Consider the following 27,543-nt stretch of genomic DNA (forward strand, 5'->3'; position numbering starts at 1 on the left):
GATGGGGAGGACTTCTGTGTAGAGTAATGTCTTCCAGACATGACATAGTCATTGCTTTTATGAACTCAAGGTAGCTGTGGTTATTGGCATAAGACCTGCATAGTCAGTCAACATTCCAGCATGAAGAGGAGAAGAGCTACTGGCAAGTGGTAGCTGTTAGGGGAGGGATGTCATTTTTCTTCTTTGGGGCTTTAGCCATGCTCTGGTGGATAGACCTATCTTAGTGAGTATGCAGGCAGTACTAACTGGACCCAGTGGTCAGTGGGTTGCTAGAAAAAAATAGAAAATTAGGAAGAAGGAAGAGTAAGAGCAGAAGAAAAGGTGGAAGGTAGACATATGGTGTGGGAACCAGAGGAGTGAGGAGGATGGAAGTATAGATAAATTCTATAACACATGAAATTATCAAGGGATAAACAAAAATTACAAAATGAAACAGGCTGGGCAGTGGTGGTGAATGCCTTTAAACCCAGCCCTTGGAAGACAGAGGCAGGTAGATTTCAGAGTTCAAGGCCAGCCTGGTCTACAGAATGAGTTCCAGGACAGCCAGGGCTACACAGAGAAACCCTGTCTCAAAAACAAAAGAAAAGAAAACAAAACAAAACAATAAAATGAATCAGATGTCCAATAATTTAATCTTCAAATCAGTAAATAAAATTTAAATGATCAATTTAATAGAAAGGAAGAAAGAAGGAAAGAAAGAAAGGAAGGAGATGGAAAATAAAGAAGTAGGAAAAATTTAGCAACTCAAAATAGTGAAGGATTTAATATTTTTGGCCTTAAATTGAATATCACACTATTTCTTAAAAGTCCATCTATATGCCTTAATACTTAACATAAAATTATTTTCAAAGAAAGCATAAAAGCAAAAAAATATATAAACACACAATTAAGTCTTAGCCAAGAGATATATTCTTCCAATAATAGGATATGGAAAAGGAAAAAAAATGTAAAAATCACTGGCTCTAGCGACCGTTACCCATGATTAAAAGAACAACTCACCAAGAATATGCCTAGGAATCCTACATCACTACACGTACAATATGTAAGATATGTAAGGCAGAAAAAGGCGGGATTCCAAAGATAAAACACAGTCACAGAGGAGAGACTGTAAAACATCCTTCCTGCCATTGGTTTCTTAGTCCCAAGTCTACCCATAGCCTCCAAAAACCACAAACAAGGGTAGGTCAACAACAAAGAGAACGAATTTGCACACTTGTCCCTAAGGAGAACATAGTGGAGCATGGGAAACACTATTTTAAATAAGTTCCTAGCCACTCCTGCTCCAGACCCAACAGACCAAATCAAAGTGGAACCGGTTTGTGTCAAATTCTATGCCTGCCATCCCCAACTAAATTATTTTATATGTTCTTTCAAGGATATGGGGACCCAGAATATTTTAACCTTTACAAAGAACAAAAGCAATTCAAGTCTTTTGTTTCTGCTCTCTATCAAAAGAGCCTTGTCTGCTTAGCTCACGGGAGCACTCTGTTTTCTTTCGTAGGATGAGGTATTTTCTGATTCTAGAATTGTGAATAAAAACCAGAGGGGACCTTTACACTTGCTATCATCTTGACTTTGACTCTACAAGCTTCAAATTGTGTGTGGATAGGTTTTTTTTTTTTAAATCCTGCCTCTAGAGCTAAATTAAAGCCCACATGGGACCAGATTCTGGCAGGAATTTCAGGGGAAGAGAAGGTAACAAGGGCTTGTGGGTAGACAGAACACCATAGACATCTCCTCCAAAAACAGCATCCTACCCTGATGGAGAGAGGTACTTCGATGGGAGGATTTGAACCACTGTTTTCAAGCAGGAATGAACAGAATGACAGTTCTGGGAATGCACTGTTTTGGAAACAGAGAGAGGCAATTAAGAAATTAAGGATCTTGGAGCTGTAACACAGCCCCACAGTGGCAGCAGGTCTCCACTTCCTACCCCACCCCGTGTCAATTAAACGTTGCTTCAGTGGATTAACAGAAGATGGCACTCTTGAACTAAGATAATAAGCAAACTTCCCGCTCTTCCCATTTCCCTCAGCAGTAGTACCTGGATGGGATGACCTGGGATTGTGGGAAAACCCAACAACATTAAAATAAGCAGAAATAGGTAACTCTACTATGAGGGCAGCAAAATTAAGCCCATGAGTATTCTTTCCTCCTGAAATGCTCCCCATCGCTGATGGAGCCCTCTATCAGCCTGTGTCTTTAAAGGTGTAATGCAGAGCCCAGAAAATGGAACAAGAATGAGTGCACAATACTTTGAGTAGGAATGCAAAATGCTGCTCTCTTAAGAGGAAAAAAATTTAAAATCCCAGAGAACATGCCAAGCAAGTTCTAAACAAGGTTATCAGATACAAGATTGCTGTACAAAGGAGTTTAGCCATGTATCAGCCAACAAAGAATGGAAATGTGGAGAGGGAAAGTGCTCACAACTGTACCATATTCTCCAAGTTTCCTAGAAGAACGGATACAACTAAAGCTATAGGATACATCTATAAAGGAGAACTTATAAAGTTTTGTTGGTTCTAGAATAATTCTTTACTTATGAATGAGACAACTCATTGATGATGATCATTTTGTCACCTGACTGATTAAATGTCGTGACTCAGAATACAAGGTATACCTTGGAACTTGACAAAGAAATTCTAATAGACATAGAATTCCATAAAATGGAGGTGGGAGGATGACAATTTAGAAAAGAAGAACAGACTGGCTCAACTCATCCCACAAGGTACAAAGGAGTGGAATAATGTCACAGTAATTAGACAGTGCCGCTGCTGAAGGCGTATACAAACAGACCAGCTGGATAGACTACAGAGCTCAGAAATCCAGCTGCTTAAGCATGGCGCAGCTCTGATGGGAAGGGCTCAGTGACCAAGTGTGAGCAAAATAATGTTGCAACGACTGGCTAGTCTCACCTTACAAGCAGGCGCGGGCATTATACACGAGATATGCAGCTTCTAAGAGGTTAACAGTTTGATATTTCATATAGTATGTCTTTTCTTCCAATAGTCAAAACAATGCCATACATAAAGTTACCAAGAGAATTCAAAGAAGATATTTGCGAACATTTTACCAAGACAGAATTAGTCCCCAGAATAAAAAATGTTAAAGCTTTTGTAAATGAGTTTTTAAATTTTCCAATAAGAAAATCAACTGAAGGTACACACAGGCGATTTGCAAAAGAAATCAGGAAGGGTCATTGCTGTGGAACAATAAATTAAACTATAAGTCCAGTAATTAGTGGATTGTAAAGTAAAAAAAAAATATAGTGCAGTACCATTTTATTTACATTAGATTATTAATAAAGAACCTTTATAAACATTTCTGAAGGTGTGAAAGGATGAGTATTCATATGCCCCTGGTGTGTCAGAAATCCTGTGAATGTGGGGTTAAAGGTAGATCTGTCAGGTCTAGAGTACAGCCGGAAGACCTCTGTGTCTACACAGACTCAATGGCAGCCTACAGTGAGTTAAGCCATGACTGAGGACCTCTGGGTGCCAGAAGCCTTGTGCCTCTGCTTTACCTCTGTCTTTCCTGTCTAGAGCTGATAGGCCCAAAGCCAGACTCAGGCATCTCTTTTGGGATTTTCCCTTAGTAGAAACCGAAAGAAAAGGGCCAGTCACTCTTCCGAGACGGGAGCTACATATGCAATGTCTCTACTTTAGGGAAGAAGCTAATGAAGAAAACGCCACAGGACCGGAATCCTAACGGCAGGCTCCCTCACTGATTTTGCATGCCGTCTTTTGACAAACTTACCCTTTGACTATGATGACCTTGTGTCTCTGTCACCTACAAGAGTCCCATTCCAGAGCTTGGGGCCATTAATCACCGCGATCATTTAATTCCCCTTGTTCAGAGTCCAAAAATTCAGATCATAAGCTGGCTCTCCATATGGCTTCCACAGAGAGAGAATGCTTCATTAGGCTGACACAACTATCTGAACTGTGCTTCAAATTTAACTAATTAGAATTCTGGACTCTGTGTGTGTGTGTGTGTGTGTGTGTGTGTGTGTGTGTGTGTGTGTGACAGAGAAAGAGGGAGAGAGAGGGAGAGAGAGGGAGAGAGAGAGGGAGAGGGAGAGACAGAGAGAGAGAGAGAGAGAGAGAGAGAGAGAGAGAGAGAGAGAGCGCTTATTGAGCCCAAGTCAGTCTCCGTGAGTCAGATAAATGCTGAAGCACAGATAAAAACAGCCTTTCTGGAAATATAAAACTGAAGACCAGATGCTGGTAGATTCGTGAGGACAATGCTACTCTGTCAGCATGTCTGGAAGTTGGACAGCTGGCTCTCATCCACCACCACCACCCACAGTTTGCTACACATACCCTCATTGACCTTTAACAGGTGCAGAGAATAACCGAAGGTGTTTTGTAAGATGAGCAAGTCTGAGACTTATCGTTAGCACTGTGGCATTAGTTAAAATATCTACACGAGAATGAATCCAGGCAAAACATCGGTGGGCGACAAGGTGATGCACCCCAACCCACAGAGATCCTCTAGCTTGCAAAAACCATAACGTTTAATTGCTTATTTCCTATTTTGTCCTCCGAGCTAGAACATGTAGACAACATACCTACCATATCACGTGGTTTTATCTAAATATGAGTGATTCAAAGAAACAAATAATTTCAAATTAATCTCTCCCCTGGCAACAGTAGAAGATTCTATTTCTAAGACAAGTCTAGCCACTGATAGCCGAGGGGTATCCATATTACAGGTGAGAGGAGAAAGTTTATGCGCTCTGGGAAATTACATCCCATTCTTAACCATTATTTTCCTTTAAATTGCATGTCAATCTAGATGCAGTAGTTACAAGTCTGTAATCGCAGCACTTGGGAAGTAGAGGCAGGAGGATCAGGAGACCAAAGCCGGGCTTGGCAGCATGGCAAGTTGGAGACTAGCCTGAATTACATGAGATGCCATCTTCCCCTGACAATCTTACAGTGAACTGATTCGAATGCTCTTGTCATCTCTTCCCACATTTACCTCCTGATTAAGTCAGATGAAATTCATTAGCTTTTCAGCAGCTTCCAAATACAGGGAGCTTTTTAGAAACTGCCTCCTAAGAAGCTAATAAGTACGTGATGGGGAGCAAAGATGAACGGCAGGACAATTTGAATCTGCAGTTATCCTCATCCAAGGTCAGTAGTTGCTAAGAAGCCCTAGCAGGTTTGTAAGCGTTCTCCCCTCCTATCAGGAACGCAATGATGTGAACCAAATTTTCCCCTTTCTGCTTGGCCCTTAAGTCATTCTGGAACATTCAGACAGTCACTTAAACACTCTGCATCTTAACACCTCCCATTCATATTTATTCCATAAATATTTATAAAACAGATGAGTGGATTAATTAACGGGTAATCAGACTCCTAATTTCTGTGCTTTAATTTCTTCCTCCATACAGTTAAGGTCAACCCCACCCAGATGACCTTGGATGACCTTTAGGAAGGACAGAATGCAGACAAAACGTGTGGGGTGTGTTGTACACGTTTAAAGTGTGAAACGCAGTATAATGACTGATGAAACATTCTACCATCTAGTGGACCAGACAAAATAAAAATGAACTTCTACTGATTCCTAGGTCCCTTCCTGATTTTTGGAAAGTTACCATATCCACTGAGCCCTATTTGGTGAGATTTATCGAAGCATCTAGAGCATCTTGCAAATGTTATCATCTCATTACTCTTACAAGACAATACTCAGCTGTAAGGTGGAGAATGGATGAAAGGGACAAAGCTTGGGGAAAGGAAGCAGCTTTGATACTGATATTAGCAACTGAGCATGAGTCTGTCTGTTCTCCAGTCTCAGTCACCTGACTGAGATGCTGCCACAGCAAATGGCCTCATCCTCCTCGGGCTACCTAAGCTGGGAGGCAAGGAATCAACTTGAAGTTATCTCATTCCCATAATCAACCAGTAATCAACCAGTAATCAACCAGTAATCCAGCAAATGTCAGTTCTCTCTCAATGGATCAAGAACCTGCATCCTTCTCTCCTGCCACGCTACCATTGCTGGAGACCAGGCTCTTGTCTTGCCTTGATATATCCAAGAGCCTCCTGATGATGGTCTCTGTTGTCTACTAGCTGGTGCTTTCTTAAACACAAATATCTGGCTTTCCCCAGTGTTTGGAAACTTTTCTCATCACTGATATGAGCAACGCCAAATTCCTCAGACCCTGCTCCATCAGCTGTCAATGACTGAAGACTCAACCCAGAATAGGCCATGCTCCTTGTACCTCAGGATGCCCTATGTCCTCTGCTGAAGGGTGTCCTTTACTCCCGCTGAGCTCCAAGTTCAGGTGTCACATCTACATGGAAGCCCTTCCCAGTCTGAGTTACATTGCTGCCACTCCTAGCACGCAGCAACTTGCAGGTTGGTCCATTCATTAGTCCAGCCTCCCTTCTCGCTTGCTTTTCTCTACCTAGAACCAGAGTCTGCTCACAAGGTGTGAGATGAAGATCCTGGAGAGGGCTTCCTTTCAGCTCTTGAGTTTGTGCCTTATAGAATAGCTTTGTGCTTGCAACAAAGGAACCACCTTGAGACTCTAAAGATGAAAAGTAGCTAACTTAGGTCCCTTAAGAGATTGTTTAGCACCATACCAGTCTTTGCCCTTAGAGTTCATGCCAGGTGGCCAAATGGATCCCTTACTCAGTAACTACTAACTAAGTTTTCTGTTATATTAGCTAAGCCTCTTTCTTACCAATATACCTGTATTGATTACTTTTCCAGCCTCAACTATCAGACAAATGAGCCTATCTTTTGCATCTGTACTACCAATGTCAAAATTCCTGGTGCAAAGTAGGCAGTCATCCAGTGGGTTTGTTGGAAGAATTTTCCTCAAGCCTAATAATTTTTGGAAGCCATTTAAAAGAAGAAAGCATCCATGCTTAAGTATTACTTTATGTAAACGAAAGCACAGACTCAACTATAGACAGCAACAAAGGTCTCTGTGATCCTCCAAGGCTCCTAATTTTCCTAAAACCATAGCTGTAACCTCTATGTCTGTGGCTAGAGACCAGCTGAAGACTTGAAGTGATAAGTACTTTCCAAATGACAATTATGTAACTTACAATATTATGACTACAGGTTCACCCAAACATAGGCCCCTCTCCCTGACTCTGTGTACCCTCTATGCTCTATGTCCTTTGTTCCATTGATCTGGCAGCTCAGGTGTTACCTCTGCCTGGAACTCTGGCATGGGCCATAAGGAAATTACAGATGCGTGTGAAGCCCCCCATTGTGACAATTTAAACGTCTTCAACATTCATCTTGGGCTCTGTTGTGGCTGTTTTTTAAAGGAAAATTGCTTATGTTTTTGGTGTGCTGTGTGATGTTTTGTTATCCTTGAATACAACGTTAGTATTAATTGTTTAACACTAATAATTTAATACCGATACAGCTAAGCTCACAAGAGTAACTTCCTACTGCTGCCTTTTGTTTTGGAGGTTTGAAAACTCATGACCTACTCTCTTAGCAAATGTCCCCTGTGCAAGCCTAAAGTATTAACTACAACCCCTAACAGGATAATGGGTCTCTAAAATTTATTCATTCTTCAGGATAGAAATTTTATACCCTTGGATCAACATTGTTCCATATACTCCACCTTGTAGGCCCTGGTAACTAACATTCTACAATCTACTTCTAGGAATTCAACCTATTTTAGACTTCACATATAAATGAGAGAGTGCAGTACATTTTTGTGTGTATAGTTCACTTAACATGATGCTCTCTGATTTCACCTGTTTTCAAAATACGATTTCCATGTGAAAGGCTATGTTTTTCTCATTTATCCATCAAAGGAGTCATGAGTTGATCTTATATCTTTGCTTATTGTGGATTATGCTACAATAAAATCCAGTGTATAGATCCCTCTGTGAAATGCCAATTCATTTTCTTTGGGTATATACACAAAAAATGTCCCCAGGACACCACATCATAGAACAGTTGCATTTGAAAAATCTTGAGTAATTTCTGCTGCACTGTTTTTCACAAAAGCCTCTGGACTTCTCATGCCCAGCAACATAAACAAGTTCTAGTTTCTCCATATGCACAACCAGACTTGTCATTTTTGTCTCTTTCATTGTAATGTCCATCTTAACAGGAATGAGGTAGTACTTCATCATGGCTTTGGTTGTGTATGCATGTGTGTGCATGTGCACATAAAGGCCAGACGTCAACCATAGACTTTGTTCCTCAGGAGCTAGCCATCTTGTTTGTTGAGGCATAGTCTCATCTATTAGACTAGCTGGCTAGCCTGGGTTCCAGGCATCCTCCTTTATTGACAAGGAGCTCTAGTTGTCCTCCTGCAACTGACCAATGAGCTCTAGGGATCCTTCTGTATGACCAATGAGCTCCAGGGATCATCCTATCACAGACCAATGAGCTTCAGGTGTCCTCCTGTAACTGACCAATGAGCTCCAGGGATCCTCCTATCACTGGGTTCCAGGGTCTTTCTGTCTCTGCCTCCTCCGCACTGAGATTATAAGCACATGGCACCATACCCAACTTTTCACAAGTGTGCTAGAGACTAAACTCAGGTAACACATGCAACCACTTTACTGACTGAATCCTCAGGTCCTGTATTTATTTTTTGTTTTCCTGATTAGGTGGGTTGAGCACCTTTTCATATACCTATTATCCATCTATATGCCTTTTAAAAATGGCTTTTGAAATTTATTGCCCACTTTAAGTGATAAAAGACTTTATTGATTATTTTGGGTATTAACTCCGTGTCAGATAAGACTTATAAACCCTTTCTCATCTTGCTGGTTATTTATTTTGCTGTGCATTAGCTCTTTGGTTTGATGAAATATCATTTACTTAATTTTGTTTCCATTGCCTATGTGTTTATGTCCTTTTTACTTATTGTCAAGGCCAGTTAAGGGATTTTTCTCCTGTGTTTTCTTCTGGGATTTTCATAGTTTCCAGAATTGTATAAGTCTTTAGCCCATTTTGAGTTATTCTCTCACCCACCTGATTTATTAGTTCATGAGCCCCTGACATTTGACCAGCATGCATCTCTACTTAGCAATGGCAAAAATATTCCTATAGGTCTAATATTGGAAGAAATAACTACATAAGCATGTCCTTAGAGACATGAAGATTCTCAATTATCTATCTCTGTGGATTCAAAGCTAGTAGCACAAGACAGCCACTTTATTATCTCTGATTATTTGGTGGGGTGATTGGGCTCAGCTGGGTTTTCTGTTCCATGTGATGTCAGAACCACTGTGCTAACCAAGACAGCTCACTTTGACTCTTGGTAGTTTTTCTTATTATTATGTAAGAACTCAGCAGGAGATATCAATATGGCTTGTTGTCTTACCTCTGTGTGACTGATGTATGCATTTTAAGCTTCACAGTCTATCAGCTGGAGTCCAAGAACCAGAAAGTAGAAACTGTTTTTTGTTTTTTGTTTTTTTTTTTTAAAGTCTGTACTGAGAAGTTTGGAATCTCGTTTCTGCAACACTCTGTCACAACTTTCACAAAGCCAGCCCAGCAGCAGAGGGAGGCAGATAACCAACGACTCTTTCTGTCACATGGAGAGGAGGAACGACTGCAGCCACCTGAAAAGCTGACAACTACAATAGGCAATCAAGGATGCCTAAGTCGATCATCTTGATTACCTCCTTGAGCCTATCTGAAAAGCCAAGAGGTCCAACTTTGTTGATGGAACTTAAAAAGCTACTGTAATGGATTTGGGTGTAGAAGCAAAGTAGGGAACAAAGGGCAGCCTGAATCCGCCATTTGTCAGCTGTTACATCAAACCTCTAGATCCAAGGGACGCCATATCAAGTGTCTCGATGTAAATTCTGTTACCAAATCATTTGAGTCACCATGCAACGATAGCAAATGGGACAAGTTATTACTAAGTGCGAAAGCATTCCTTGCCAAGACACAGAACCCAAATCTCATATCAAATCAGGACTTGTACCACTACCCCAAACATGGCTATAAGGAAAAGCATGCCACTGATGGACAGCATCCACATCAGCCGAGAAGGGATGCATCATGGACAGGACAAAGAGAAATGGTCATTGGTTGGCTCTGAAGTCGTTTCAACAAATTCAGTCAACTAGAAAGGCACCATCACTCAGTATAGCAGACAACCAACTCCAGGCCCAGAAGGATAATCACATGACCCTGCTTTATAGGAGAAAGTATCTAGCTAGAGTCTATGCATGCCTGAGTAACCAACAGCTCCACTTGCTTAAAAACCGGACATTTTTTTATTTGAACTTTAGAAGCTTACTGTTCATAATAGTAATATAATTTTATGTTAACTTGACTGGGTCAATAGATACCTAGAGAGTTAGTACAACACTATTTCTATGTATGCCTGTGGGGCTGTCTATGAAAGAGATTAGCATTTGAATGAGACTGGGAAAGGATGCTCCCTACCTAGCTTCGTGCACATCCTCCAGCCCAGGAACAGCCCTAACAGAACAAAGAGCAGAAGGACCACACCTATTCTCCCTGTGCTGGGATGTCATAGTCTTCCACCCTCAGACACCCAGAGCTCCTTGTCCTCAGGACTTAGGATTCTGAATTTACACTCCATCCCCACTTCAAGTTCACATGCCTGGAGAATTGGACTCAGGGGTTATTGCTCTCCTGTACTTAAACTATACCAATGGCTTTTCGGGTTCAGAAAGCAGACCTTCTTAGGTTCTATGTGAGCAGATTCCTGAAATAAAACATCCTCATGTACAAATAGTGCCCCAAGGCTCAGGGCCCAGACTGCCTAATGTAGCAATTATTATCCCCGTGTATACAAAAGAAAATGATGTACAGAGAACTAAAGTATAAATCAAAATTCTTATTGTTCTACCATTCTGCTGAACAGCACACATCTCAGACCCTACGTTTTGGTGTTAATAAATTATTACATTTATTATTGTGTGTGGGTGGTGGTTGTATGTGCTCGCAATGCCATGGTATGTTTGTGGACATGCAAAGGCAATGTCCAAGAGTCAGTTCTCTTTTTCCATTATGTACATCCTGGGAATTGAACTCAGGTCATCAGATTTGGTGGCAAGTGCCTTTACCTGCTGAATCATCTCACCAGCATCTAAATTTCTTAACTCAGGTCCTGGCTTGCTATTAATTACCACCTGTGAGAGTTTGGATATATTAGTTAGGTCTCTGTGCATGTGTTTTACTCTATACAGTATGTAAATGAGGAGATTAATTTAGAGAACTCTTAGGAGTAATGAATTAACATATACAAAGCCACTGGGGTAGTGTTGATACATAGTTAGCGATTTGGGAATATTTGCTTTCATTAGTTTTACTCTCATATTTACAAGTTATTGGAGCCCAACTCAAACTTGAGTAATAAAGGGAAATACTAGCATATCCAACAGGTCATCTTCAAAATGCCCGTTTTCTAGGTCTGCTTAACTTGACTTACAGATAGCTGTTCCCCCACGAGCAGGGCATCCTCTGAACTTGAAACTAGAGCAGGAAGAGGCAATGACCCCCAAACTCCATTTACTATCCTAGCACGTTCCCTAAATGTCCCAGTCTGGATCATGTGACCAACACCTGGGCTTGTGGGAGGGTAAACCCAGACATGCCTTAGCTGAATTACAATGGGCGGAAGCAAGGGCTGCCCAAGAGAACAAGCCTAGACACACAGAGAGGAGAGGTCCTAGAGGAGCTGGAGAGAAGAATGAGGTTCAGATCTGTTTCCCTTCTGTTCTGCCATCTTTCCTCCGCCCCCACACTCCCTGTCATGGTTTCTTTATGATTATCTACTCCACATCTTTACAGGGACTTTTTTTTTTTTACAGTGTTTTCTTTCTCAAAATATGTTCAGCAACAAGAGACAAACCATCACCCATAAGCAGGAAGGAAAACAAACGTCCTCCTTCATACTTTCAGAGGGGAAAAGGCAAAAGAGAACAAAAAACATCCTTGTGATTTATATGCAGTCTCCCTTTCCTCCCGAGAGTGCAGCAGATTTTAGAGATGCTGGCTGCCTCCTGAGAGGAATGGACTACAAGAGCTACAGCTGTGGTCTGAGCTTGCTGCTGTTACTGTAAAGAGCCCACTTCACACACATGGAGGGGAGCCCCTTGCCAATAATGGACACTTAACTGCCTCAACTACCTTTTGGTCTCATTTAATCTGCCTATTTAGATACCTTTCCCCTTGCAGCCATTAAATTAGCACAGGAAGAGGATTTTACAGATCATTTGGTTCAAACCCTTCATATTCCAGATGGAAGCAAGAGAGGCTTATTAGCCAAGAGCAAGGTCACCTAGCAGGTTCTGGGCAGGCCCAGAAGTAGGTCCCACATTCCCTATATATACTGTTCTTGTTCTGAGAAGTCATTTGTATCAAAAACTACCCGGTGACCAATATACTGTTAATTTTCCCTCTATATTATGGAGACAGGACATTACAAAGTTTCAATAAATATGCACCAATTGCTGTCACAGGAGGCATAACAATGACAACACATAGGACTCAGAGCTGACCTTGGGCAAAGTCTTCCTTGGGTATTTCTCTGCTCAGCAATGGGTGCTCAGTACTGGGTTTCTCAGCTCCTATGGACATACTTCTTACTCTTCAAATACCTTGTGCCAGAACTGAATTTTCTTCATTCAGAAAGGAAAAAAAAAAAAAAGAAAAGAAAAAGAAAAAGAAAAAAGAAAGGAAGGAAGGCAAGCAGGCAGTAGGTAGGCAGCCCTGATTTCTCCTAAGAACTCTTAATTCAGGACCACACATAGTGTGTGTTTGTGTGTAGATGTGTGTGTGTGTGTGTGTGTGTGTGTGTGTGTAGATGGGTATGTGTGTGTTCTGATAGCTAAGACCTTCATATAAAATGAGTTTGTATTAGATAATCAGATAGTCAAGGACCCACTTACAAGTGAATTACTTTCCCATTTCTTATAAATAGTATGCCCAAATTAAGTTAAATTTACCTTAAAGGCAAAGAAAAAAACTTAAGTTAGCATATTTGGTAATGCATGTTCACTGAATCTCAAGGGAAGCACTGGATGATTGAGCCTCCAAGTCTACACATGTCATTTCGAGTTTATGTCTTTGGTATCAATTGTAGTCTCCAACTAACTGCTTTCTTGTGTTACTCTGGGTCCTCAAAGGGAATAAAAGTGACAGAAAAGCCATGTTTGTTAAAGGGGCATTATTAGACACTTGTTTTACAGGATGTGATGGTAGATCAACAATGGCTGCCTCACACTGGAGAGGGGAATATTCAGTTGTGTCCCAGTGGTCCCAAGATGGAGCTGAAGGCCTGGAGGCTTCCTAGAGAGATGCTGGGGTTTGGTCTGTATTAGAACCCCAAAGAAACTGGTTCTCACATCAATGAAGGACAGCCTCTGGCAGGTACTACTCACATTTTAGGGTTCGTCTTCCTGCTTCAAATAGCCTGACCAAGAAAATTTCTCACAGGAGTGCCCAACAGTTTGATTTAGTTGATTACAGATACCATCAAATTAACACATCAAGACTAGCCATCACATTTCTCTATGACAATTTTTCCTCAGCCGTGGCATGTGAAGAACACATTACTCAGAGTCTCCTTCCCTCGCTAAAATCAGTAGTGTTAAGGCAGTGGTAGGAAATACTATAGTTGTTCTTATATCTAGTGTTTTATTGAGGTATCTGCTATCAATTTACGAATAAATAGTGTTTTCTTGATATTACTTTCTTGATATTATTGCAAAGAGATATAGCCGCCATAGGTTTAGTTATAAGAGAATGAAGCAGACAAACAAACGCCATTATAACATAAATGGCATTATCTAGAAATTAAGGTAACAATGGGTCCTAAAGAGTAAGGCTATACCCACATTCTAATTTTTTTCCTTAAGAGGTAGTATGAAGTTTAAATTTACATTATGAATACAGCTTTTCTTTTATAAGCTGAAGTACATTATTTTGGTCCATTGAGCAAACTCATTCTTATTCATTGCCTTTTAAAGTTGACATTTAACTTCCTCAGTTTGTACTGCTAGCAAACAGCAAAAGGATTTTTAATATTCAAGAGAGTAGATTTCGAACCAGCACCGGATTCTGCTGTACGTGACATCCTGTAATTAATGCACATTCACTGAAAGGAAGAATCACATATGGAATGAGTCGAAGAGGGCTGGAAGTTGCTGACATATTTGTTTACTTGCTCATACACACAAATCAAATTACATAAAGAAGTAATTCTTGCAATTCTAACTAGTGCTGATTTCTAGAAGACTTGTGTTCTAAAGCATTTCCTAAAATAGATTTGAAAATATTTGAATCTATAAGGCATTGAATCCCTAAATCAAATAAGACAGGAATTTGACATTCCCCTTCCCTTTATAATGTTTGGTGCAACCATAGAAAGAAACAATTTGTTGAGGATGTAACTATGACACGGCTGTAGCGTATCAGTTCCCCTACAGCCCAGAACCCACAGGGGATGGAGGTCTGGCAGCCTTGCCCTTTGGAGCATGGAACTTAGCAAGAAAGACAGGAATCAAAATCATTATACAAAAAGATGACCAGTGCTTAGACAAAAGGGGAACACAGTGCTATGGTCACCCACAAGGAAAAAACCTAACCAGGTCATAGGAATGGGGGAGACAGTGTAAGAAGGTGGTCAGGAGAGACTACATGCTTTTAGAATTAAACTTGAAGATGTACACCAATCCTGCTTCCTCAAAATGCCATTAAAACTTCAGATTTTATTTATTTATTTAGGGATATACATATGTACGCCCACACACACACACAAAACAGCAATTAATGTGGGGGAAAGGCCATGAATTTGAAAGAGAGTACAGAGTATATGGGACTGTTTCGGGGGGAGGAAAGAAAAGGAGAAAGCAATGTAATTATGTTATAATTTCAAAAATAAATGAATTTTTTAAAACGTTATTTTTAGCATCTTTTGGAAATTAGAGCCCACAGAGCATAGAGAACAGAAGAGATGGGAGAAACAACCTTTTAGAGCTCAAGAGAAGAGGAATAGTTGATCCCTGGCTTAGAAATATTAATCCTAGATCAGCAAAGAAGTTGTGAGAAAATATTTGCTTTGTAGTAAAGCTCCAACCCCTCCCTCCTTCCTGGCCCCACCCCTCCTCAGCAGGAGATTGTTCGTTCTCGCTGGAAAGGGTAAAGGAGAAAGTCCTTGTTCAACCACAAAATCTGGTGACTCTACAGTGCAGATTTAGTACTGATGTCCCAGCAAGATTACCCTTGCCTTCCAGGACAAAGGCCTGTCACCCACCAGCTGAAGGACTGGGAGCCTCCCCTTGGAACCTGCCCTATGAGGCTGCTTTGAAAGAATGGCCTACTGTAGATCCCTCCGGGGAAACTGCAAGTCAGAAAGCCTCGGGGCTTCCTGTCCCACCACTAATCATAACCATAAATGACCAAAGAATGATTGCCAGCTTAGAAAAATGCCTCCAGGATAGACAACTCACAAATGGAAAACTGGAATATATATAATATATATATATATATACATATATATATATATTATATATATATATATGAAAGCAGAACACATTCAGAAGAAAGAAAATCAAGAAAAATAGTTATTAATATCCCAAATGCAGAGAAAAAATAATTCCTTTGGGTGTGAACTCGGGTAACAAAAGAATTCAAAAGAAAGAGAAATAGTTGTTACAAAATAAAGCAAAGAAAGAGAGAAAGAGAGAAGCCAAGAAAATCAGAGGATCGAGGCAAACAATGCCATCTCTAAATAAATGACTTGCAGGACAGAGAATAGAGAAGGTGGAATAACTCCCCATTTGCTCCTACTTCAGGAGAGTTTACAGAGTAGAGCATCTAGCAGCGTGGTCACAAGGCCAGCATCAGCTGCCATTGTGAGCCCTGCAATACACTAATGGATACTTCTCATCATGCTCCTGAGTATATTGTCGTGTATTTAAACATTATGAGCGATGCGGCTTCTTTAGAAAGATGAGTGGGACAGAACGACAATTCTTGCTAACCTCAAATAAATGCATTTCTTTACCCACAAAAAATGTCCATGTCTTGCTGTACAGTCAATTCTCTGTTCACTGCCATGTTCCTTCCTAAGACGCTGTCACAAATGCCTAATTAGCAAATACTGAACCATGTACCATGAGAGGAAATGCAGGTTAGATTCCTGCAAGCCCCTGCTGGGTTTGGGTTTGGGTTTGGCTTGTTCCTATTTTGTTTGTGTTAGAGACTGTGTAGCCTGTATGGCCTCAAACATGCAATCTTCCTGCCTCTGCCTTACAGCTTGCTATGATTAGAGGTGTGAAAGAAACATTTGTAAGCCTCTGGCCACACTTGATTTATTATTTCATGTGTTTGATTAAAGACACCTCATTTAGAATCTATTTGTGGTCCAGGGACAAATTGTTTTGGGAATGGCGATTCTTGCTAACTTCGAATAAATAAATTTCTTTAACCATAAAAAAACACCCATGCCTTGCTGTACAGTCAAACTCAGGTGAATTTAACTACCAACTACTCTGTAATTCTTGCCTGAATGAAGCTTTTCTTAATGCCTGAATTTTCTTCCCTCCAAAAGGCATGCCACACTTAAAACATGCTCTTGTACTTAAAAACAAGACACCACACTGCCTCTACATTTAGGCAGCTTTTGGAAAATGGGACGGACAAAGGCATGAAAGTTAGCACAATACTTAGTTACCTATGAAAAGGACACGTGCTTGTGTGTGAGAGCCTCAATAGCAACAGACTCTATTTTCTTTTTTTAACCTCAGCTAGAAGTGTGTGCACAGGTGACTTGGATGATCTGCACGTGTGCAGATGGTCTCATCAGCTTCACAAAGTACTGGTTTGTTTTCCCTATGCATGTTTGTTTTCCCTGTTTGGGAGAAAGGTTTTACTATGTAACCCAAGCTGACCTGAACAACACCTTCAACAGAGCATCCCAAGTGCTAGGAATACAAGCATGTGCCATCCTGCTATCATTTCAAGATTGCAAGTAAATGCTAGAGAGTGGAAGGATTCACAAATAAGCACTGTTTTATTTGTTGCAGTCATTACTGTTACTATTGTCATTATTGTTAGCTGGTGCTATGCCTCTTTACAGACAAAATTCTGTTGCTAAAGTCCCAAACATCATGTAAAGGACATTGTGTTGACCTCGGGACATTCCTCACTCCAGTAAACTAGGCTGTTGAATCAACACTTCATATAATCAGCAGCAGTTTAGGAACAACTTACGGTTTTCTCGGATCTGGTGGGGATTCCATAGGAACATCCCGAAAGCCTGTGGGAGGCAATTCAGGGTCCCTGTAAGCAAGACAGTAGCTTTTAAGAAATGAAGCAGACAGTCACATTTGCCATTTCAAAGCCATTCAGAACTAATTTGGGGACGATGACTTTTATGTTTGCAATGTGTATATACTTTGAAAACGATAATAAACCAATGAGAGATTTTATCATCTTCTGTAATTACTTTGACTGCATTTTTCAATAATTACAATATAAAGCAAAGTCTATCCAATGTACTTCTCTAGAGGGGCACTCTGCCTAGTGTAGGGCAGCAGGCATGTCTGCACATAGCTCCTTCCCTCAAGGACTCTCTCTCTCTGTCTCTGGAGGAATGCTCACAGAGAAATAAATACCTGTGAAAGACACTTAAAATACTCCGCCTTCAAGAACAGCAGAACAAACAATCCTGGTTAGTGACAGCTTACCTAACTCTGACTATCAGGCAATATTTCTAGGCACATTTCATACTTTACTGCTTCTAAACTTCAGAACAAGCCTCTGAAGTCAGCATTTCCATAATGTCCATTTTATACGTGTGCAAACAGGATCATAGATGCCAAATAGCTTTCATGAGTGAATTGTAGAAGCAGTCTTCAAATAGTTAATTAAGGTTGAGGTAGTAAGAACCCTGAGCCAGAAAACTATCTAAATCAAATGCGAGTTTTAGTTGAACTTTGAATAAGTCAAACCTTGACGAGTTAGGAGTTAAGGGCGAAGACTCCTTTTGCAAACAGGGTAGAGCATAAGCAGGAGTAGATGCTTGCGACCAAGCATTTGGCATGTGACTGGGATTCACTCGCCTCTTTCTTATGAATCTAAAAACTGGGGTGTGGGGGTGCTACAAGCAACAGAAGAGACAATGAATACCTTTCCAAAATCCCGGGGCATAGTGTTTCCTCATCCAGCAAGCCCGTTTTCTTCTTCTCCACCAAGTCTTTGTTTACAAGAACTTGGGCCATCTGTTCACGTGCTTCCGACATCCACCTCTGGAGAAATAAAAGCCACATAAAAGAAAAATTAATCATCAACAAGGTCAGCCACTAAAATATTTCCCTACTAGGGGCATATTCAGATATTAATTACTGACTCCAGATGACATTTAAAACATGAAAAATAGCTCATAGCCACGGACTATTTCATCATAAGCCTCTGAAAATAGCAATTCCTGTGTGGTGTTGGAAAATAAAAAGCAATTAGTTTCTCCCATAAAATAGGAAGTACTCATTCGACCAGGTACTGACTCTTCCTCATTTCTTTTCTTTATCCTTTTTTTAAAATCCTTTTCGGGAGTGGTAGGTTTTTTAACTTCCTTAAGAAATCCAAAAGGTTTTTAGGATCTTCCAAATTGTCATGATCAGGGTTGTTCCTTCTCTTCCAAGGGGCAATTCAAGGGATTATCAAGCAAGTACTACTGTGAGGGATCATCTGCAAATTACAAGGTACACTGACTTAGACCGTGTGAAGAAGCATTGTGGGGAGCATCCAGGGGATCTTAGAAACGGAAGTTCTTGTTTCTAAGAGTAGGAGACTGTGGTAAGGTAAGGACTCAGTATTTTTCCCATACAATTGCAGACAACCAGAACTCTAGAGGCTCAGCACAGAGGAGCAGAATTTATCACTAAGAAAATGCATTGTCTTCCTAGCCCAGAAGACTATATTTCTTTCCCAAGACAGCCAGTGAAACTCCAAAATACATTATACACCAAAGGATATGTTATTTAAAAAAAAAAATAGAGTAGAGGAAGGCAATCTTTGAAAACCTGAAATCTTTCTTTGCAGAATTATCACAGTTATAGTCAAAGGCATAGCTATGGTACAGTTTGGTTAACACAAGCTCTGCTGCAGCCACTCAAGGTAATTGTAACCAGTGTCTTTGGCCATGGTTCCCTGATCTAGGCCACGGCCTTCTGGACTCTTGGCTTCTCTGACCACTGATCTCAGAAGACCACAATCTCCTGAATCGCTTGACCTCCCTGGAACACTTTGCCAGCTCTGACCCACATGCTCATATCTGTTTATTTTTGGATTCTCCTACTCACAAATTAGGAGCAAGGAAAACTATATTAAGCCTTATATATCTTAACAAAAATTAAAAAATATATATATATTTCAATGTATCTTAGGGGGAAGGCGAGAAGACATTATGTTCGAAGGTATAAGATTTTAAAAATTAATTTCCTATGGCTGGAGAGAAGGCTCAGCGGTTAAAAGGACTAGTTTCTCTTCCAGAAGGACCTGGATTCAATTCCCAGCACCCACATGGCATCTCACAATTGTCTATAACTCCAGTTCCCAGGGATCTAGCACCCTCAACACACACATACATGTAAGTTATATACCGATGCACATAAAAACAAATTAATTTTAAAAATTTATCTTCCTAATCTTCTGAAGGTTATATGAAGCAAAGGCATTTCCAGGTGCGGAAAGTTTTAAGGGTCTACATTAGTGTTAGACTATAGCGAGTGGTGGACAAAGAGGTAAAGAAGCTGTCTGTCCACAGAGCCTACTCAACACCTCTGTATAAGAGAGGCAAATGTTACCCACTGCCATTCGGTGTTGCTTCCTCCTCCTCTTCAGTAATAGAGCCTCAGATTTCAGCTGGACTCGTGCAGTCATGGACTACATTTTCCAGCCTTCCCTGATACTTTGACAATGTATACACTGTACTACGGAGCACTAGTGGAAGTCATTTATACCGCTTCCTGGGACAGTCTCTTATATTTATGTTCCTGCTACACAGAAGGTGACCACTGTGATTGGTATCCAGCAGCCATTCTGGATCTTTCTCAAGGGATAGCAGAGCAGAAAGCTACAAGGAATAGGATTCTTGTGACCGTCTGTGAAACTTCCATACTAGTTTTTGTCTGCTCTCTCCCAGACTTGTCACATGAGAGTATAAAACCTTATGTGAACAGCCTCTGTTGATTTCTGGGTCTGGGTGCTTGTAGCCAAATCTAATTCTACACCATCTTAGTGTGAAAATCACTTTAGAAACTAACATAAGCATAATTCATAAAAGCGCTTCCATATGTTCAAAAGTTTTTTGGGGATATATACATCACAAACTTGAGATTGGCAATTTGGTACATGAGCTAGCTAAATCAACACAGCAAAAACGCAGGGATAATCACTAAAATTTCCATGTGATTTACATAATAAAGTCTAGCTTGAGTCAAGTGATACTATTTTTTAAAAATCAAATGTTTCCAAGAAGCTCATTTCAGAATATCATTAATATTTCCTGTTTGCTTGAGTCAACTTTTTTAAGATCCTAATTTCTTAATTCCCACGATAAACTCCTCCATCTGTGCTGCACTCAAGAAAACCCAGTATAAAGTCTGTCTAACAGGTTATAGAGAATGGGAAGGTCTGTAATAACTCCCTCACACGTTACACAGGATAGGGGAAATGAGAAGGTCCCATTATGACTTCCTCATACATTCCACATGGGAGGGAAGCTAGCACCCTGCTTAGTGTGGTCTACATCCCAGTGGCTAGGCTCATGTCAGAAGTTCCTCCACTGAGTTCTTCTTGATTCCTATAAGGCTTAAGAACGCATCGTCCTCTGACTCCTCTGAAGGAAGTAGAAATAATTTTCCAAGTCAAGCTTTCCCACAGGCTGCTTCTGGAACCTTCTATGCTGTAGTCCTTTGACAAATATGAGCAAAAGCCCAACCTGCAAGGGACACTTATGTTCACTGTGTGATATTCTCAAGGCCTTAACTCCTACAGCTTACCCTTCCAGGTATACTGACTACCTTTGTTCTTCCATGCTCCAAATACTTTTGGCCAGTTCTTCTCAATTTCAACTTGTTTGTTTATTTTTAAATGCTCTGGTAAGTAAGAGGTCAGAACAGTGAAATCTAGTTATTGCCCAAATACTATTCACGGTTGGTATGAGTAGCATGTCACCTCAAATTGGAATAAAGATGTGATCTTAGTTCTTTGGTTGTTAACAAAGAAGGCCTTTTTAAAAAAATTTTTATTAGATAGTTTATTTACACTTCAAATATTATACCCTTTCCTGGTTTCCCCTCCAAAAATTCCATATTCCCTCCCCCTCCCCCGCTCACCAACACACCCACTCCCAATTCCCTGTCCTGGCATTCCCCTACACTGGGGCATAGAACCTTCACAGGACCAAGGGCCTCTCCTCCCATTAAAGTCCCACAAGGCCATCCTCTGATACATATGCAGCTGGAGCCATTTGTCCCTCCACATGTACTCTTTGGTTGGTGGTTTAGTCCCTGGGAGCTCTGGGGTTACTGGTTGGTTCATATTGTTGTTCCTCCTATGGGGCTGCAAACCCCTTCAGCTCCTTCAGTCCTTTCTCTAGCTCTTCCGTTGGGGACCCTATGCTCAGTCCAGTGGATGACTGTGAGAATCCACCTCCGTAATTGTCAAGACACTGGTCAAGCCACTCAGGAGACAGCTATACCAGGTTCCTGTCAGCAAGCACTTGTTGGCATCTGCAATAGTTTCTGAGTTTGGTAACTGTATATGGGACATATCCCCAGGTGGGGCAGTCTCTGGATGGCCTTTCCTTCAGCCTCTGCTCCACACTTTGTCTCTGTATCTCCTCACATGGGTATTTTGATCCCCATTCTAAGAAGGACTGAAGTATCCACACTTTGTTCTTCGTTCTTGTTGAGCTTCATGTGGTTTGTGAATTGTATCTTGGGTATACAAAGAAGGTCTTATTTAAGCCTGTCAAATAGGATCCTTTTAATCAAGGATGAAGTTTTTGGCATCATTTCCAAAAACCATCATCATCATCACCACCATCAAATAGTAATAATAACAAGAAGATTTGCAAAAAATCTTTTATTTAAAAATCACCAGCTCTTTTATTCCAGTATTCCCAGACTTCCTTTTAATCTTGCTGTAGTCTCCAGGAGGCTCCTCCTCCCATTCCACCTCCATTCCCTGGGGACTCTGCCTCTTGGTGTGGACCCAGGGTCTCATGAGCTCTTTCCTGATGCTCTTTCTAACTCCTACCCCATTTCCATTCCTTTGTGTCACCTAGATACCTGAAGATACTCTCTACTAGGTACTGACCTGCCATTACATTTTCCCAGGATCTAGAGTAGGCAACAGCAACCAAAGAGCAGAACACCCACCCAACAAAGACAAGAGCAGATAGTGACACCATTAAACATCCCAAACATCACAGCTACAGATGCCTAAATCTCAGCATAAAAAGTACAGACATGAGCAACCACAACAAGAAGACACCAACCTTATTGCAATAGGATAAGTGAAAAACAATTTAGCTGAAGTACAAGACAAGTACTTTGAAATAACAATTCAAATGTGTTCAAAGAGTTTAAAGACAATAAGAAGAAGTGCCTTCAGGAAAATACAAACTATTGAATGAAATAATGAAAACATTTCAAGACATGAAAATATACTTAAGAAAGAAATAGAATCACAAAAGAAAATCCAAACAAATAAAAGTGGAAATTAAAAACTTAAGAGTGTCAAACAAAAACCCAAGAGATAAGCTTCATCAACAAATTACAAGGCACAGAAGAGAGAATTTCAAGTCTGGAGACAGAAGAAATAAATATTCCTCTCTCTCTCTCTCTCTCTCTCTCTCTCTCTCTCTCACACACACACACACACACACATATGTGTGTATATAGGCACTAAACCCTCAGGAAACTTGGGACACTAGATGTATTAGTTAGGGTTTTTATTGTTGTGAAGAACATGGTAACTTACAAAGAAAACATTTCATTAGGGTTGCCTTACAGTTTCAGAGGTTTAGTCCATTATCATCACCTCATGACAACATGCAAGCAGACATAATGCTGGAGGAGCCTAAGGTTCTATATCTTGATCCAAAAACAGTAAAGAGTATGTGCCACACTGGGAAGGGCTTGAGCATCTGCAAGACCTCAAAGCCTGCCTCCTCAATGGCACATTTCCTCCAACAAAGCCACGCCTACTCCAACAAGGCCACGTCTCCTAATAGTGCTACTCTCCAAGGGCCAAGCATTCAAACACATGAGTCTACGGGGGTCATACCTATTCAAACTACCATAGTCCACTCTTTGCCCCCCCATAGACTTTTAGCCATAACATAATGCAAAATATATTTAGTCCAAATTCAAAAGTCTCCATAGTCTATCAGTCTCAACAATGTTTAAAAGTCCAAAGTTCAAAGTATCTTCTGAGATTAATGACCTATAAAAATCAAAATCAAAAGTCAAATCACATACTTCCAATATATCATGGCACAGACTATATATTACTGTTCCAAGATGTATGGAAAGGAACATAGTGAGAAAATACTGAACCAAAACAAGACCAAAAATCAGCTGGGCAAACTCCAAACTCAGCATCTCCATGTCTGATGTCAAAATGCTCTTTAGATCTCCAACTGCTTTCAGCATTGTTGACTGCTTTTTTCATGGGCTGGTTCCACTCCCTGTTAGCAGCTTCCTTTGGCAGGTATCCCATGGCTCTGGCATCTTTAACCTCCTGCCTGAGGTCTCCAAGGCAATCCAGACTTCACCATCACAACTTCACACAGTGGTCTTTCTGTGCCTCCATGCAGGGACACCCCTGCAACATGCCTGGCCTTAGCGACTTTCCTCAGTCATGGAGGGAGATTCCATATCCCCTGGCTTTCTAGGCCTTCATGGAGGGAAACCCCTGCTACACATGCGCCATAATCCTTTTATTCTAATCTTTACTCTACACCCAGAACTACGTGTATACTGGCTAGTTTTGTGTGTCAACATGACACAATTTAGAGTCGTCAGAGAGGAAGAATCCTCTGTTGAGAAAATGCCTCGGTGATATCCAGATGTAAGGCATTTTCTAAATTAGTAATCAGGGGGAGAGTACCCAGCCTATGGTGGGTGGTACTGACCGGGTTCTAGAAGAAAGTAGGCCAAGCAATTCATGGGAAGCAAGCCAGTAAGCAGCACCCTCCCTGGCCTCTGCATCAGTTTTTGCCTCCAGGTTCCAGTGGTGCTTGAGTTTCTGTCCTGACTTCCTCCAATGATGGAATATGATCTGGATGTGTAAGTCAAATAAACCCTTTCCTCTCCAACTTGCTTTTTTGGTCATAGAGTTTTACCACAGCAATAGAGATCCTAATTAAGACAATGAGGGTAAAGCTGCCAATTCTGCTGCTTGTTGGAGATGGAACACACACACACACACACACACACCGTTCAATTACATCTTCAACTTTTCAGTGTTCGATGGTTTTCTTCATGACCTAAGCTTGGCTGTTCTGGAACGTGTGCTATAGACTAGGTTGGCCTTGAACTCAGAGATCTGCATGCCTCTGTTTGGAAATCCTTGAATTAAAGGTGTGTACCACCACACCTAGACCCAAGATTTTCTTTAATTCCTTTTCACAAGATGCAAGCTTACCTGGGTAGGGTCTTGGCCTGAGGTCACTGTTGTTAGTCATATTGAATCTCAATCTGAAGCTTCTACCCTGCCTTTGATTATTAAGTTCCCAGATAAAAGACACACACTATCTTTATATTATAATAAGCCTTTATTAGCACTAATATTGGGCCAATATCTATGCTCTACGCTATTAAAATCTATCTCCTAAAAAAAAAAATCTATCTCCAATTGATAACCCCTAGGTATTACTTACTATTTTATCTGGGCTGCTCTTAACTCCAATTGGCCATCCCTCATGGCCACGCTTTCTTGACTCCTAACTCCCCTCTCCTCTCTCCTGTCTTTGTGTCTCTGTCTCTCTCTCATGGTTCTCCTCTGACATCAAGCCCAGGAACCCCAAACCACCTCTATGTCTCTTCTGCCCAGCTATTGGCTGTTGGCATCTTTATTCACCAATCAGGGATAACTTAGGGGACAAGATCACATAGCATCACTTGGGTTTACATGTGGTCTCTGGAAGCAACCAGTATTTAGCACAGCAAAAGACCAAACCTCAACATTTCACCACTCCCTTAATTTCATCTCCTTGAACACAGGATTTAGCTCCATGCCACTCACTTCCTGGTGTCCTTTTAATCATGAACCTTACATTTTGTATTTTTCCTTGCACCCCTTGATATGTTTCATGAAATACTCTTCATAAGAGTGAAACACAGGATAGAGTCTATACTACACTGTTAAGATTTCTTTCTTTTTTTTTCTTTTTCTTTTCTTTTTTTTTTTTTTTTTTTTTTTTGGACAGGGTTTCTCTGTGTAGCCCTGACTGTCCTGGAACTCACTCTGTAGACCAGGCTGGCCTTGAACTCAGAAATTCACCTGCCTCTGCCTCCCAAGTGCTGGGATTAAAGGCGTGCACCATTGCCAATGGAATTCATCTAAATTTCTTCAGACTAATTTAAATATCAGGCAGACTCTTCAGACAAGGGCAAAAAGCAGACACATTCTTCAGCAAAATATCAAAAGAATGGTATCTAGGCAACATACTAAAATTCTTCTCTGAAGCCTCTTGAGCCGGGCCCCACAGTTTAAATCATGTTCAGCACCACTGTCTGCCATGTTTCTAACAACACAGCCGATGAAGTCCCACTTAGAGCTTACTTTTCTTCTTCTCTTCTTCTTCTTTCTTCTTCTTCTTTTCTTCTTCTTCTTCTTCTTCTTCTTCTTCTTCTTCTTCTTCTTCTTCTTCTTCTTCTTCTTCTTCTTCTTCTTCCTCTTCCTCTTCTTCTTCCTTCTCCTTCCTTCTCCTTCCTCCTCCTCCTCCTCCTCCTCCTCCTCCTCCTCCTCCTTCTTCTTCTTCTTCTTCTTCTTCTTCTTCGTTTGGTTTTTCAAGACAGGGTTTCTCTGTGAAGCCCTTGTCCTGACATCCACTTCGTAGAACAACTTGGCCCCAACCTCAGAGATGTGCCTGTCTTTGGCTCATAAATTCAAGGATTAAAGGCATGAGCCACCACTACCTGGCTCCAGTGTTTTTTTTATATGCAAAGTCCCCAAATCCACAATCCTCCGAACAAAAGCATGTTCAGGACTATCACAGAAATACCCCCACTCCTGGCACCAACTTCTATATTGGTTAGGGATTCCACATCTGCGAAGAAACAACAAGACCATGACAACTCTTATAAAGAAAGATTTAATCAGGGCTGGATTACAGTTGCAGAGGTTTAATCCATTATTGTCAAGGCAGTAAGCATGGCAGTGTTCGTGCAGACATAGTGCTGGAGGAACAGAGAGTTTTTAAATCTTGATCTGAATGCAGAAAAAGGAGACTGTGTTCCACACTGGACAGATCTTGAGCATATATGAGACCTTAAAGCCCATCACACAGTGGCATACTTCCTCTAATGAGGCCATACATACTCCAACAAAGCCATACTTCCTAATAGTGCCACTCCCTATAGGTCAAGCATTCACACACATGAGTATATGGGGCCAAACCTGTTCAAACTACCACACTAGAAAAAGACCAAAAGTATGAACAATGGGAATAGAGGAAAGAAAAGAAACACAGGTCAAAGGTACAAAAAATAGTTTTGAAAAGTCTTAGAAGAAAATTTCTCCAATCTAAAGGAAGAAATGCCTATTAAAATACAAGAAGCTGAGTGAATACCAAGCAGCTAGGATTAGAAAAAAATATTCCCTACAACACATAATAGCCAAAACTCTAAATGTTCAAAACAAAGAAAGTGAAAAAGACCACATTATGTATAAAGTCAACACATTAGAATAACACCTGACTCTTCAGTAGAAATTCTAAATGCCAGAAGGATAAATGCTTTAAAAACTCAAGAGACTGCAGATGCCAGCTCAGACTACTATCCAGCAAAAGTATCAATCACAATAGACCAAGAAAGAAAAACATTCCATAATAAAAACAAATTTAAGCAGGATCAAGCTACAAATCCGTCTCTACAGAAAGCACTAAAAGAAAAACTTTAGTCTGAAAAAGTTAACTATGCCCAAGAGGACACAAGGAATAAATAATACCAGAATAATAAATCAAAAAAAGAAGAGGGAATCCCATACCATAAAAACAAAACAACAGGAATCAATAACTACAGATCATTGATAACTCAATATTAATGGCCTCAATTCTCCCAATAAAAAGGCATATATTTACAGATTGTGTTAAAAAAATAGGACCCATTTTTTGCTTATCAAAGAAAGACACTTCACTATCAAGGGTATACATCATTTTAATAAAAAATATGGAAAAAGGTATTCTGAGCAACTGGACCCAAGAAAGCAGATGTCACTATCTTGTATCTAGCAAAATAGACCTCAACCCAAAACTAATCAGGGGAGACAGGGAAGGACACTACATACTCACTTAAAGAATTCACCAAGGAATATTATAATTCC

At 40.6% G+C, this 27,543-nt stretch overlaps 1 protein-coding gene across 1 annotated transcript in view; it reads right to left on the bottom strand.

Moving 5' to 3' along the window:
* Positions 1 to 27,543, bottom strand: part of 1700028P14Rik (RIKEN cDNA 1700028P14 gene) — a 94,053-nt gene that overhangs the window by 16,153 nt on the left and 50,357 nt on the right. Inside the window, exons 3-4 of the mRNA NM_026188.2 lie at positions 18,115 to 18,233; positions 17,197 to 17,265 (exon numbers count right to left, since the gene is read on the bottom strand). Coding sequence (NP_080464.1) covers positions 17,197 to 17,265; positions 18,115 to 18,233 — 188 coding nt within the window. The remainder of the gene's footprint in view (positions 1 to 17,196; positions 17,266 to 18,114; positions 18,234 to 27,543) is intronic.

This window comes from Mus musculus, chromosome 19 (genome assembly GCF_000001635.26).
Source record: "Mus musculus strain C57BL/6J chromosome 19, GRCm38.p6 C57BL/6J".
In the NCBI taxonomy this organism is placed as follows: Eukaryota; Metazoa; Chordata; class Mammalia; order Rodentia; family Muridae; genus Mus; species Mus musculus.